Here is a 16,402-nt window from a genome sequence, read left to right on the forward strand (position 1 = left end):
TCAAACTTAGGAGAAAGGGCGAGAGCGGGATTCGAACCCACACCCTCACGGACTCTCTGTATTGGCAGCTGAGCGTCTTAACCATTCTGCCACCTTCCTCCATTATGTAGATATTTGTCCATTATGTAGATGTGCTGAAGAAACTGAACTTCACTTTGTGTTATGCTACTCTGCTTTGGAAGACCTTAGATTTCAGTTAATTCCACAAAAATATTACACACGCCCAACTTCATTTGGACTTGTTTTGCTGATGTCACTGACAAGCGAAACCATTATAAAACAGTTTGCTGTTTGCTTGTATAAAGCGTTTAAAATATGCAATGCATTATGTAGTTAATTATTATTTGTTGTGTATTATCAGCTTGTAGTTGAACATTTACTGACGTGTATTGTTGGTAGTATGACTTTATTGTTGTGAATTACTGTTCACTGTACCCCCTTCATGAGGGGCCATGGCCTTATTAAATAAATCATCTGTATCCGTATCCATATCCTCAAAGTTGGTGCAGTGCACACACACAACACACAACCCATACCAGACAGATGACCAAACTAACGTACACAACACACAACCCATGCACAACACACCACCAGACTCATGTGCTCCTCATACTTGGCGCAGTGCACACATACTGACAAAACCCATAACGCACAGATGACTGGACTCTAAATCTCCTCAAACTCTGTGCAGTACATACACACACGCACACCACACATCCCACTGCTGACAAACCACCAGACTCACATGCTCCTCAAACTTGGTGCAGTGCACAGACAGAACACACACAGCACTCAACACACAACAAAAAGATGACCAGACTCATGTGCTCTCAAACTTGATGCAGTGCACACACACACAAAAAACACACATCCCACTGCTGACACACCACCAGACTCACGTGCTCCTCAAACTTGGTGAAGTGCAAACACACTCACAAAAACCCATAACCCTCAGATGACTGGACTCTAATTCTCCTCAAATTTTGCCCAGTGCATACACACACACACACATACACACAACACACACCACCAGACTCACATGCTCCTCATACTTGGCGCAGTGCACACATACTGAGAAAACCCACAATGCACAGATGACTGGACTCTTAAGTCTCCTCAAACTCTGCGCAGTGCACACACACACACACACACACACACCACACATCCCACTGCCGACACACCACCAGACTCACGTGCTCCTCAAACTTGGTGAAGTGCCAACACACTCACACAAACCCACAAACCTCAGATAACTGGACTCTAATTCTCCTCAAACTTTGCACAGTGCACACACACATGCACATACACACAATGCACAACACACCACCAGACTCATGTGCTCCTCAAACTTGGCGCAGTGCACACACACAACACACAACCCATACCAGACAGATGACCAGACTCACATGCTCCTCAAACTTGGCGCAGTACACACACACAACACACAACCCATACCAGACAGATGACCAGATTCATGTGCTCCTCTAACTTGGTGCAGTACACACACACAATAAACACCCACAACAAACAGACCACCAGACTCATGTGCTCCTCCAACTTGGCGCGGTGCACACAAACAATAAACACCCACAACAAACAGACCACCAGACTCACATGCTCCTCAAACTTGGTGCAGTACACACACACAATAAACACCCACAACAAACAGACCACCAGACTCATGTGCTCCTCCAACTTGGCGCGGTGCACACAAACAATAAACACCCACAACAAACAGACTACCAGACTCACATGCTCCTCAAACTTGGTGCAGTGCACACAAACAATAAACACCCACAACAAACAGACCACCAGACTCACGTGCTCCTCAAACTTGGTGCAGTGCACACAAACAATAAACACCCACAACAAACAGACCACCAGACTCACGTGCTCCTCCAACTTGGCGCGGTGCACACAAACAATAAACACCCACAACAAACAGACCACCAGACTCACGTGCTCCTCCAACTTGGTGCAGTGCACACAAACAATAAACACCCACAACAAACAGACCACCAGACTCACGTGCTCCTCCAACTTGGCGCGGTGCACACAAACAATAAACACCCACAACAAACAGACCACCAGACTCACGTGCTCCTCCAACTTGGCGCGGTGCACACAAACAATAAACACCCACAACAAACAGACCACCAGACTCATGTGCTCCTCCAACTTGGCGTGGTGCACACACACAACACACAACCCATACTAGACAGACGACCAAACTAACGTACACAACACACAACCCAGACACGACACACAACCAGACTCACGTGCTCCTCAAACTTTGCGCAGTGCACACACTGGAACTGGCCAATGCCCTCCTCCATGAAGCGCAGAGAGCGGAACTGCTCCACAAGGTCAATGTCACGCAGGTTCAGGTCCTTGACCGGGTCCAGTCCCTTCAGGCCCCCGGGGTTCTTCTCTGACAGACGCAGCAGCTCCTGCGTGGCCACCGTCACCGACTGGGAGGGCGGGTCGTCCCTGTGGTGCAAAGGGTTCAACCCCCCTGATCTGAGTGAATCTGTGTTGTGAGTGAGAGCAGCTGTACTTGGTGTGAGGTTGAAAACAATTCACAGCAAATAGAGCAATGATGCTCAGAACCATTCTGTATTTTCAGGGAAACTATGCAAAGAAAAAGGTTCAAATCTTTTCAAAGCAAATCTGCACTGTGAGAGCAGATGTACTCAGATTAAGTCTATATTGTAAAAGCAACTATACTGAGAATGATTCTCTTTTGCAAAAACAACTGTACTCAAACAACTATGCTCAGAATAAGGTTCCAACATTAACAGAGAAAACCTGTGTTCTAAGAGCCTTTCTGAGCAAATTTGTGTTGTAAGAGCAGCTATACCCAGAGTAAATCTGTATTGTAAGAGCAACTATACTCAGAATCATTGTGTATTTCCAGCCATGGAAATGGCTCTCACATTCTTCCAAGGCTTTTCCAGCCCTGGAAATGGTTCTCTCATTTTTTCCATGGCTTTTTCCAGACTTCTATGTTTCTGTAATAACCCTAAAAAAGCAACCACCATGCTTCCATCAAAGACGTTTATGAAAGAGAGAGAACTAAAAGCATCACCACAGGCTCACTCACTTAAAGCGCGGCTGCTGTCGCTTTTTGACGTCCTTGATAATTTTGTCAGCTTCCACCTTGATGGTCGTTGTGGTGATGAGGGAGATCTGAGCGGCAGTGACCTCCACAAGGTCATGCCAGCACACCCCCTCTGGAATGAACAGCGATAAAGCTTTCATGGGTGTCACCTTCATGTCATCATTAGTGGCAGGAGTAGCTTCCCTTGCATCAGAGTTGTGGCCCTTGTTGCAGATAAGCAGGACGGTGAAGGTGCGCATGTTGTTGCTTCCCATGCTGCTCTGAAGGACGACGGCCAGGACGTTGCTATGGTGACTGTTGTTGATAACAACCACTCGTCCGGCAGACAAAGACTTGATGGCAGCTGGGTGAGACAGCACAACTTCCTGAAAAATGAGGAACAAATGATAAAAGAAAGACTAATAATAATAAAAGAAAAAAAAGAACAATAAAAAAAAAAGAAAAAAGTTTTAAAGTAAATGATGATTCAATAAAAAAAAGGATATAAAAAAAGAAAACATACTAAACAAGCACACATAAACAGATGAGTAACAAAAAGCTAACAGCTTATATCATGGCTCCAAAACATGAGACAAATCCATTTGTCATTTGATTTAGTTTCAATGGCTGATGAATGGTGGTCTGGATGTTAGTCACCCCGGTGAGACAATCAACTGAGGACCCACACGTAGCATGCACTTATCACATGAAAAAGAACCCACAGCAACAAAAGGGCCATCCCTGACAAAGTTCTGTAGAAAAATCCACTTTGATAGGAACACAAATTCACTTGCAGGCAACAACAACAAAAAACAAGAAAGGCAAGGCCTTCAAGACTCACTTGTGACGCACTTTGAGAAAATGAAAAATAAATAAACAAATAAAAACTTATAAAAATTAGTTTGTTGAAATGTGTTCTCTATTCGTTGTTATAATCATATAAAGATTCACGTTAAAAAATTTAAAAAAAGGCTTCGAAGCAGATTCGAACCAAGGAGGTTTGGATCAAGAATGATTGGTTTTATCCATTAGGCTGATGCAGGTTCAACAGTGACGTTAAAAAATTATTACTTAAGCATGTTCTTTTAACAGAATAAATCGACAGCGGCAATCAAAGTGTTAACGCCGCTTAAATCATGTTATTTTGGTATATCTCCAGCATTTGAAAATTTCTTTCAAGTCCAAGGTAAAGGAGATGTTCCCACACACTGTAACATGTTTCTGTTTCTTTATAGATCTCCAGAGATCTGTGTTCAACAACTCTTTGCGGCAGTCACTGAGAAACTACAATATGGTCCATTCAATTTCTCTTTTCTGTTCATTCTAGTTAATTCAGTTTCCACTGTAAAACATTCACATGCAGTAAACACGTCAATAATTACTTAAGAAATTCTTTTAATTCGACAGTAAAAGAGGTTGCCATCGCGTCAGGCTCTGCATCAGTTTTGTCAAGATCTGCACAGACCAGTGTAGACAAGGACCTTAACTCAGTGAAAAGGTCGATTCAAATTTTCTTTTATGTTCATTCTAGATAATTCAGTGTCCACTTTAGAATATTCATATGCAGAAACATGTCAATAATGTAGTTAGTGTCACTGTATGTGCTCTGTCCAGAATTTGTATTTCTTTGCTTTTAACTGCGAACAAGAAAAACGAGGTCACGGCACCTTCTTACAAGAGATTGTCTTCATTTGGGCAGCTGCAAAGGGGTAACAGTGTTTTCGGATTCTGGATCGAGCATCAATGAAATAAACTGTTAATGACTCAGAAACACGTCTAAATTTGGGAGACGTACAACCTATTATTGGTATGACTGTGAAATTTTTTTCCTACTATGTTTAAGCCAAATTTGGTTTTGGACAGAAAAGTATTTCCTGAGAAAAAGGCAATATTAAAGTTTACCACGGACACACAGACACACACACAGACAACCGAACACCAGGCTATAACACACTCACTTTGTTTACACAAGTAAGTCAAAAAGGGTAGCGCTCTTGCTGCAGCGACATGCTTTCCGTAGGGAAGAGTAACAGAGATTTTACCCTGCCGGAGTCTGCACTGGTGGGTCACGGTAAAGTATGCGTAGTTAAACACAGATTTCACACAGAGACAGAAAGAGTAATATGGTCTCTATTTTCATGTTTAACACAATATTAAGTTATCTAATGCCACCATGAAATTATGTTAGTGAATATGCATTCTTCTGCTTACATTATGTTGTTGTGGACTTGTCAGTACATACATCATTATGTCATAACCCTGTACCTTCTAATGCACACAGTACATAAATTTTGTGTCTGTAAACCTTTGTCTGAATATAAAAAATGTTGAAAAAAACCCCCAGTAATATGATACATTACAAACAATACAAATAAATGTTTTCCAGTCGGCAAAAAAAAGAAAAGAAAAAGAAAAAAAACGCCCAAAACCACCTCTCACCTGCAGCGTTCTCTTCAGCTCCTGGTACTCCTTGCACGCCCGGTAGTAGGGCTCCAGGTCCTCTGAGCACATGTAGCACTCGATGTCCTTGACCTGGGCAATGCGACCCTTGAGGTCGTCCATGGCCTGGCGGTGGCTGCCCTGGTGGCGCTGCGCGTGGAACTCGGAGAAGCTGCGACGCATCATGTCCTCCACGCGGAGCTGCTCCACCCGCAGCAGGTTGAGGATCATGGTGTCTGTCAGCCGGAACTGCGACTCCAGCTGGGTGGGCCTTCCCTGGGGAAACAGGACCAGAGATCTATGCCAACCGCTGTCAGGTGTTTGTTGGAACACCAGCCTGGCCTTCCCTGGGGAAAAGAGGAGTACCAGAGATGCCAACCCCTGTCAAGTGTGTGTCTGAACAATCAGGAAATTTGGTAGGAGCATTCTGAATTTGGTAGCACCAACCTCTGTCAAGTGTTTGTAGGCACACCAGCTGGGCCTTCCATGGGGAAACAGGATCAGAGGTGCCAACACCTGTCAAGTGTTTGTCGGAGCAATCAGGAAATTTGGAAGGAACATTCTGAATTTGGTAGGAAAACACTCAGACTCTCAACCCACATCAGCTAACGTAAATTTTATCTACAAGGCTTACAAATACTTGGGCCGATCTGCAACACAGTGTAACTGCTATGATTAAGCTGATTGGTCCACTCAATGCTATTTCGATGTAAACATGCAGGCGATTAGCTGAGCATCATCACGTGAGATCAAGGTTACTGGTGATTGCCCTGGCTTCATGATCAATAGGTCTACAGCATCTGGGTAATATTATGACAGAAAAAGCATGTGACCAAGCTATATAGTCGAAATTTGAACTCATCGTAACAATTTTGACGTTGGCGTAACATGAGAACAAATGGCGATCGAGTGTAACAATATACCGCAAAATCATAACTGTTGGCATCTCTGGAGGACGGAGGGGGTTGTAGTTTGCTGTAGCTTCAGACATACCTACTCCAATCACTTCTACAGCTTCAGAAACTATGGAATGACAGGCACAACAGCCAAGTGGTTCAAGCGTTGGATTTTCAATCTTAGGGTCCAGGATCAAATCTTGGCCACTGTGCCTGGTGGGTAATGGGTGGAGATTTGTACGATCTTCTAGATCAACAGATGTGCAGACCTGCTAGTGCCTGAACCCCCTTCTTGTGTATATGCACGCAGAAGATTAAATATGCACGTAAAATATCTGATAATCTATGTCAGTGTTCTGTGGATTATAGACACAAAAACGTACCTGGTATGCATTACCCCTCTCCCTCTAAAATGGAGTACGGCTGCCTAAATGGCAGGTATAAAAACGGTTGTACATGTTAAAACCTACTTGTGTTACTATATGCACCATGAATACCTTGAAAAATGCGTTTGAAAAATCCATGTTTAAGCAAAAAATTACTATGGCTGTGTGGTTTTTCTTTGAAAAAAAAAAAGAAAAAAAAGGAAGTGCACATGCAATAAAGCACCTCTAGTCATGGTAGATGCATACACCACTGTTTGCTGAAAATCAGGCCACAGCTGCAGCAGTGTCTCTCACCAGCATCATTTTGTGAAGCTCGGACGTCTTTGGTATGTCCCCCTTATACAGTATGATGACCAAGCCTGTATTATAATACAACACAACGCAATACAACCCAACAAAAGGCAACATCAGCGACTCTCACCAGCATCACCTTGTGAAACTCTGACGTTTCAGGCATGTCCGCCTTACACAGGACAATGACCGTGCCTGTATCACAATACAACACAATACAACAGAACACAACATAACACACCACAACATAATACACCACAACACAATACAGTACAACACAATACAAAACAACACAACACAGTGCAAAACAACACAACACAATACAACAGAACACAACATAATACAACACAACATAATACACCACAACACAATACAGTACAACACAATACAAAACAACACAACACAGTGCAAAACAACACAACACAATACAAAACAACACAACACAATGCAAAACAACACAACACAGTGCAAAACAACACAACACAGTGTAAAACAACATAAGACAACACAAGTCCACAGCTGCAACAATGACTCACCAGCATCATCTTATGAAGCTCCGACGTTTCGGGCACGTTCTTCTTGCACAGGACAATGACCATGCCTGTATTACAACATAATACAGTACAATACAAAACAACACAGTACAACACAACACAATACAACACAGTACAACACAACACAAGGCCACAGCTGCAGCATCCGCGACTCTCACCAGCATCATCTTGTGAAGCTCCGATGTCTCAGGCACGTCCCCCTTGCACAGGATGATGACGGTGCCCGTGGTGTCCAGCCCACGCCTACCTGCCCTCCCTGCCATCTGAATGTACTCCCCCGGCAGCAGGGTGCGCAGGCTCGTCCCATCGTGCTTCTTGATGCTGTCGAAGACCACTGTGCGAGCCGGCATGTTCACCCCCATGGCGAACGTCTCCGTCGCAAACAGGATCTGGTCACACACAGAGAAATATTCAAAGCAACTTCCGGCCTAGAATGCTCAACTTAAAAAAAAAAAAAACAACCTCAAATCTCTGACCACTGCATCTTATCGGCTGTATGCACCCTATCTGTGTCTGAAAACTAAAATTATGACCGCCACTTGATGCTACCTGTCACAGCAAACTCAATATTTGACATTGTTTATCACAATAAATGCATGCCATCATTGTTGGTCACAATAAACGTGCATGATCGTTGTTGTCCACAATAAACGCACACGATCACACTGAACAGCAACACTTGTATGCTTCAGTCTTAACGCTGTTCCATTCAACATGGTTCATGTTCACCATCACATTGAATTAAAACCAAACCACATTTGACACCAAATATAAAGTGAACATGACTGCAATTCACCTGTACAGCATGAAAAAACAGAGCAGAATATCAGTTGGGGATAAATTCATGGTACGAAAATAGAGAAATCAGAAATGTGAATTGAACACCTTCCAATCTTTTCTAACATGGAAAGCAAAATGGTGGGCAGGACTTAATGCAGTGTTAGCAGACTGGATTCTGATTCGCAAGATAATAAACCATAGCTTTACAACAATGTTCATTTGACTAGAGGCTTTTGTAAAAAAATGTTTGAAAAATAAAAGATGACAAAAAATCAGCATATAACATAGCAGATGAACCAACAGAGCTGTGTCAACAAGCAGATGAAAACAATGTCGGATACCAAAAATGACGTCATTATTCAGATAATAAAATGCAGGATCAGCAGAGCCACTGCACCAGACAACATGGAGGACTTTCACTTTTGGGGATTATATGGAGGACTTTCACTTTTGGGGATTATATGGAGGACTTTCACTTTTGGGGATTTTCAGTCATGGTGCAGAAGAGGCTGTTCGGATGTTCAAACATCATACAAGTCTAAAAAAAACCTAAAAGATTAATTAACAGACAGAAATGATATTTACCAAAAAAAGATCACTTTACAGACAGAAACAGCAATACAAAAATTTCAGATTACGGACAGAAATAGTATCAAACAAAAACATCAGTAAGCAGACTAAAAACTGTCAAAAAATTATCCGTTTACAGACAGAAATAGTATCAGCATAAAGATCAATCTGTAAAAAAGAAATAACAAATCACAAAAAAGTTTAATTGTCATACAGAAATGATACAAAATATCAATTCATAGACAGAAATAATACAAAAATATCAATTTACAGACAGAAACAATATTTACAAAAAGATAATTTTAAAAAGATAGAAATAGCGTTTACAAAAATATCAATCAACAGACAGATAAAGCATTTAAAAACGATCAGCTCCATCAGATACTGGTCACGGCTACTGCTTTTCAAACGCAAAGCAACTCATCATATCAATTTATTTTTAGATTGTGTATTAGTATTATCTATAAAAATTCACTTTTACAAGTTCTGTCTTTCACCCCTTGTTACATATGTTATAGTTTACCTTGACGGGTGCAACGCTGGACATTCAATCTTAGGGTCCTGTGTTCAGGTCCTGGTCATGGCACCTTGTGGGGTTAAGGGTGGAGATTTTTTCTGATCTCCCAAGTCAACAGATACGCAGACCTAGCTGCTAGTGCCTGAACCCCCTTCATATGTGTACTGCATAAACTCTCCCCCTTCACTGGACCTTGAGTGGTGGTGCGGATGCTACTCATTCAGATGAGACAATAAACCGAAGTCCTGTGAGCAGTATGCACTTAGCGCACCTCAGGAACCCATGGCAACAAGAGAGTTGTGCATGGCAAAATTTGTTGCAAAATCCACTCTAAAATACATGTGTGTGTTCAAGCTTGTAACTGAAGCCTGACTGAACGACACAGGAAACCAATGATGAGCACCTAAAGGCAGCTGTCAGTCGAATCTACCCTGGCAGGCAGACTGTTGTGCAAATGACTCCATGTCTGTGAAGCGCTCTCAAAAAGTTTGGTCTCTGACTGAAGACGGGCGTTATATATCTTACAATACCACTACTACTGCTAATAATAATAACCAGATTCTTTTCAGTTTCCAGTTTCATTTTCAAGAAGCGGGGGAAAATATGTTTAAAAAAAATCATACAACAAATATCATGGGGAAATACGGATGGTAGGCAGCCATTTGTGCAAATGACTCTGCGTTTGTAAAGCGCTTAGAATCTGGTCTCTGACCCAAGACAGGCGCTATATAAGTATCAATAATGATGATGATGATATCAACCATGACCTCGAGACGTTACATGATGGTGGTGATAATGTTAACCATGACCTTGACCCCCACTGACCTTGACAAGCCCCCGCTGAAACAGCATCTCCACGACCTCCTTGAGGATGGGCAGGATGCCGCTGTGGTGCACCCCCAGTCCTCTCTTCAGCACGTTCTCCATGTGAAGCACCTGCACACGGCAAGCCATTGTGTTGTGGTGTGTTGTATTGTGTTGTATTGTGTTGTGTTGTCTTGCACTGCAATGTAATGTGTTGTGTGTATTGTACTGTTTTGTATTGAACTGAAATCACTGTATTGTATTGTACTGTATTGTTTTGTATTGTATTGTATCGTACTGTATGCAAAAAAAACCACATCAACATTTAAAAGCAAATTTAGGTATAGTATTTCACTGCTGTGCTTTGACAGAAAAAAAGGTTTTCCCCTGTAAAGAGAGCAAAAAAAAAAAAAAAAAAAAAAAATCAAAGAAAACGTTTATAAACCTAGTTCATTTTTTAAAAGAATGTCAAGGATTTAGGAAAAAAAAAGTCAATTTTTTCAAACCCCCCCCTAAAAATCAACCACCATAAAAACCTGTACAAACCTTGCAAAACAAACCCACACAACAAATAAACATCACAGACCTATGGCAGCTCATGGATGTTCTCTATTAAAGAAAAAAAAATGTGTCCCTGCAACACACACAGCAATAAACCAAACACGGCAGAACTATGGCGGCTGACAGTCATTCCCTGCTTAAAAAAGAACATTCTTTTTTTAATTTAAAGAGCATGTATGAACCCTGCAACACACACACACAGCAAGAAACCAAACATGGCAGACCTGTGGCAGCTCACGGTTGTTCCCTACTCGAAAGAGAAAAGTTGGTTTTTTGGGGGGTTTTTTAGAGCATGTACAAACCCCTGCAACACACACACAGAGCAAGAAACCAAACACAGCAGACCTGTGGAAGCTCACAGTTGTTCCTTGTTTAACTCACTCAGGACGGAAAGTTTTCTCCCTTGCTTTTCCCTCCAGACCTCCCATTTCTTAGGGTTAGAAAAAAAATCACAAAAAATACAAAACATAAGGTAACTGAATGAAACTCACTGTACCTGACCCACTGACCCCTCTCCTCATGTTGTGTGTAGGCCACCTCCCTCCCTCTTCACTGCCTTCCGAATCTGAGTCACTGTCAATACCTTCTTGCTGGTAGCTTTCTTCACTGCAGATACTTTATTCAACGTCTTCATCATCCTCGTCAATGTCAGAACCTTCAGTCTGAAGCATTTAAATCACTTCAGCAGCCGTAAAAGCTGCTGTCGTGATCTATTTTGCTCCAAAGATTTACACTTGTATCACCTGTGACGCCATTTTCAATACGTATGCAGATTAGCTTGTAATGTGGGGTGCTGAACTCAGACGCTTGCCAGCAAGTGTGTTTTTACGGAACCTCACGATGAAACTTTCCATTTGACCCTTGAGATGTTTGCAATGCCCAGTGTAGCTGCAATTTTTATACTACCTCACGAGGAAAACATGGAAAATATTTTAATTGTCAAAACTGCTATAGCGTTCCGTCATCCGAAACGCTGCCTTACGTCAGGAACGCTATAGCATTCCATAATTCAGAATGCTGCCTTATGTCAGGATCGCTATAGCATTCCATCATCCAGATTGAGTTAAGAAAGAAATGATAAAAGAATAAAAAGTGTACGAATGCCTGCAACACACACACACACACAGCAATAAAACCAAAAACATGGCAGACCTGCGGCAGCTGGCGGTCATTCCCCTTGAGGCGCTGGATACAGCGGTGGAAGAAGATGTGGATCTCTGCTTTCTCTGCCTGTGTGGTCAGGTCCACGCTCTGCAGGTTGAAGATGTTGTCCTCGATGCGCCTCTTGGAGAAGACAAACGCCACCATGGGCAGCTTGTCCTTCTTCTTCAGCATCTCAATCACTGACAACCACACGTTCTTGTCCTGTCAGGGCAGGGACACACAGTTTCAGTTTCAGTTGATGAAGGATGCAAGAAAAGTAACCTTCAGTTTCAGTTTCAATTTCTCTAGGAGGGGTCACTGTGTTAGGACAAATCCATTATACCTTACACCACATGTGCTAGGCAGATGCCTGACCAGCAGCACAACCCAACTCGCTTGTCAGGCCTAGAGTGCATGCGCATATATGTACCTGTCAGAGTGGATTTCTTTTTACATAATTTTGCCAGAGAACAATATGCGCGTTGCCATGAGTTCTTTTTCAGTGTGCCAAGTGCATGCTGCACACGGGACCTCGGTTTATCATCTCATCTGAAAGACTAGATGCTCGTTTCTATTTTCCAGTCAAACTCGGGAGAAAGGAAGAGAGCAGGATTTGACAAATCCACACCCTCATGGACTCTCTGTATTGGCAGCCGAGTGTCTTAACCATTCTGCCACAGAGGACACACACACAGACACACAGTACTGACGAACACAAACGGAAAGCAGAGAAATGATTGGGTTGAGGGGTGGGGGGAGCTATCATTGTAAACTCACAATCACACCACATTCACAATGACATCTCAGTTTTGTTTTCTCATTGTCTTAACTAACAAAGAGACAATTAATCACAGGGGTTTGGGTGAGTGGAAGTGTGTGTGTGTGGGGGGGGGGATGTAAGGGGGAGGAAACTGCGCCGGGGTGCAGGGTGTGGGTCCAGGGAGAGAGGTAACCCCTTGACTTACGTCAAGCAGGTCAAGTGAGAAGGGAGGGAGGGAGGGAGGGAGAAAGAGAGAGAGAGAGAGGAGAGGGAGAGAGAGAGGAGAGGGAGAGAGAGAGGAGAGGGAGAGAGAAGGGGGGAGGGAGAGAGAGAGAGAGGGGGGGAGTAAGAGAGAGAGAGAGAGGAGAGGGAGAGAGGGGTTGGAGGGAGAGAGGGAGAGAGGGGGGGGAGAGAGGGAGAGAGAGGGGGAGGGAGAGGGAGAGGGAAGGCAGGAGGGGGGGAGAAAGATAGAGAGAGAGAAGTCTGAAGTCTGAAGTCTGAATGGTTTATTGTTTAGGCCTTTCTGCCCGTGACAACAGGGGTGGGGGGGAGGGGGGGGGGCTTCCGTGTTAACATCCATTATAAAGAACAGCGCCAATATATGTAAAGCAAACAAAGGGTAGAAAAGAGAGAAAGGACAGAGTAAGACAGAGAGAGAGAGAGAGAGAGAGAGAGAGAGAGGGAGAGAGGGACAGAAAGAAGAAGAAAAAGACAAAAGATAGATGGGCTGATTGGTGTGTAATCATGCGTCATTAACCAAAGATAGACTTGTTTCTATGGGTGAAGGCTTTGGACAAGAACAGAGAGAGTGGAATGCATGTCTTCACATCTGCAAACAACAGTGACAATTTAAATGCATTGGGGCGCACATGATACTTCTTCGGTATATACTGTTCTCTGAGATTTTTGTATTCTGGGCATGTCAAAATAAAATGGAGTTCGGTTTCTTGTTCATCTTTACAGAATAAGCAACACATATTTTCACGCTTTTTTGAATATCTCAATCTATGCGGTTTCAATGGAGATACACCAAGTCTGACTCTTGTGAGAACTTTTCTTAAAACAGGGTTCTTGATTATGTTTAGATATTGCGGGGCGTTGTGTAGTTGTCTGAATGTAGAATATAAGGTAAATCTATCATGTGATGTTACACTGCTTTCCAAATCTTGCAGATGGCAATCAAATAATCTCTGTTTAAAAGCACACAAGAAACTGTTTATATTTTCCACACCCTGGTTTTCCCACACATAGCCAAATCCATATCTATATAATGTAAAACAAATTCGTGATGCCCAGTTGTATTTATCCCTACAATGGAGACCATACAACATTCTATATGCTTTAAATGGAATGCGAGTTTCATGCATCCTAGTAACATTTAACCAATATCTAATACAATTAGTGTAGGTCTGGATATATAAAGGATATCTACCCGTTTCACAGTAAATTAAAGTGCTTGGTGTTTTCACACTGATATTTAGCAGACGTTTGATAGCGAATAAGTGTACTCTCTCAATGACAGTATGGTCTGCCATTAATCCCCAGACTTCTGACCCATAGGTTAACATCGGTTGAATTTGACAATCAAATAATTTGAAGAAGATTTTCAGACAATTTTCCCCTAACGTCCACAAGAATTTAAGGATTCCATACACACCCTTTTTTGCTTTCAAAGACATTTCCTCAAGTGCATATGAAAATGTCAAACCAGTGGAAAAAACTACGCCTAAATATTTGTAAGTGTTCACAACTTCCAGTTTTTCGCAATTATAGAACCATTTCTCTCTTGATGCAATATGTCCTCCTTTCCTAAATACTACAATTTTCGACTTTTCAACGTTTACTGTAAGGTTCAGAGTCTCGGCAGTATTACTAAGTACATTTAACTGACACTGAAGACCTACTACTGTATCAGAAAACAGAATAACATCATCTGCAAAAAGAAGAATGAGGATTTGAATAATATCAGGAGAAAGTGTTATACCATGTCTACCTTGTTGCATGACTTCATCAGCTAGTTCATTTATTAGGAACAAAAATAAAATTGGACTGCAATTGTCACCTTGCTTTAAGCCTCTCGGGCACAGAAACGGTTCAGTCATATCGTTATTCACTCGCACTCTCGCTTTCACAACCGCATACATACTCTTTATCGCTCTGTACATTTTCCCATGAATACCGTTTTTTCGTAACACTAGCCAGAGATGATTCCTATCAACGAAATCAAATGCCTTTTTGAAATCAATAAAGGCGGCATATAATTTAGAATGGCTCGACAGTTGCTTTTGTACTAAGGCAAGTAATGTAAAAATGTGGTCAACAGTACTGTAACCTTTTCGAAACCCCGCTTGTGACTCATTCAATACAGAATTTTCTTCAACCCATGCAGTTAGGCGCTTGTTTAGAATGAAAGTATATAATTTACCAGATACGTTAAGCAAAGATATCCCTCTGTAATTGTCCGGATAATTAGTATCACCTTTCTTATGTAGTGGGTGTATAACTGCTTCAGACCAAGTCACTGGGAATGTTCCAGAGTCGAATAATTTATTGAATAATTGTGTAAAAAATGTTACTACAATTGGTGAACCATACTTATAAAATTCGCCACTAATCCCATCAGGACCGGCAGCTTTTCCTAATTTCAGAGCTTTTATTGCTCCAATAACTTCTGTTTCGGTTATGGTGGCATCTAAAATACTGTTATACATGCTAGAACTTTGCAAAGTTTCGTCAAAATCAGCTTCGTTTGTTGTGTTTTCGATATTAATCACTATATCATCCTCCAATACGTCACATCCAAATACTGACTTAAAATGTCTAAACCATTCATCGCTTGAAATACGACTAGGTAGTGTTCTACTATATGTTGCAGATTTGATCATACCCCAGAACTTTTTCTGATCTTTTCCACAACTCTCTAGAATTTCTAGAATGTGCTTTTTATAATCTGAGCTTTTCTTTTTCAGGAGCTTTTTATACTCTCTTCGTTCAATTGTATATACTGTTCTAAGTAAATCATTTTCATCTTTATTTTCAACTTTACAAGCTGCATGTTTCTTTAAAGCCTGGCGTACCTTTGCCCTGGTTTTTCTACATTCTTCGTCAAACCACGGACTGTTCTTTACCATACCAGTTTTAAAGTTTCTTTTCATGCACTTACCAGCAAGAAAAATACCTTTATTAAATGTTATTAAAGCTGCCTCAATGTCAGAATCAATTAAATTGGTGGCTGTGTTGAAGAAATCTAAAACTTCAGGGGATGCAAGTGCATCAGTATATTCGTCAGTTTTATCTTGGTTCCAGATGTATTTTTGGATTACAGTTTTTCCTAATGTATTTATATGTTGTGCTTGTATCTGATTGATTTTGAGAAACATTTCTACAGGCATGTGTTTTGATTCTATCTTATGGATTACTTGTAGTCTTAATGCACTTTCAATGAAACATTTAGATACCAAAAAATAGTCAATAACGCTAGCCCCATTATGCGCAATGTAAGTAAATTCACCAGACTCATCCCCTGGCAAAAAGCCATTCAAAATTAATAACGAGAACTGTTCACAAACATTCAAAAGATAACGTCCAAAACCATTAACAA

At 41.7% G+C, this 16,402-nt stretch overlaps 1 protein-coding gene across 2 annotated transcripts in view; it reads right to left on the minus strand.

Annotated features, from left to right (window-relative positions):
* Positions 1 to 16,402, minus strand: part of LOC143289853 (superkiller complex protein 2-like) — a 67,172-nt gene that overhangs the window by 15,430 nt on the left and 35,340 nt on the right. For both annotated transcript variants that reach the window (XM_076599045.1, XM_076599044.1), the window contains 6 exons: positions 12,051 to 12,263; positions 10,359 to 10,469; positions 7,825 to 8,055; positions 5,540 to 5,815; positions 3,104 to 3,486; positions 2,280 to 2,490 (listed from right to left, as the gene is read on the minus strand). In XM_076599045.1, coding sequence (XP_076455160.1) covers positions 2,280 to 2,490; positions 3,104 to 3,486; positions 5,540 to 5,815; positions 7,825 to 8,055; positions 10,359 to 10,469; positions 12,051 to 12,263 — 1,425 coding nt within the window. The remainder of the gene's footprint in view (positions 1 to 2,279; positions 2,491 to 3,103; positions 3,487 to 5,539; positions 5,816 to 7,824; positions 8,056 to 10,358; positions 10,470 to 12,050; positions 12,264 to 16,402) is intronic.

Source organism: Babylonia areolata, chromosome 14 (genome assembly GCF_041734735.1).
Source record: "Babylonia areolata isolate BAREFJ2019XMU chromosome 14, ASM4173473v1, whole genome shotgun sequence".
Classification (NCBI taxonomy): Eukaryota; Metazoa; Mollusca; class Gastropoda; order Neogastropoda; family Buccinidae; genus Babylonia; species Babylonia areolata.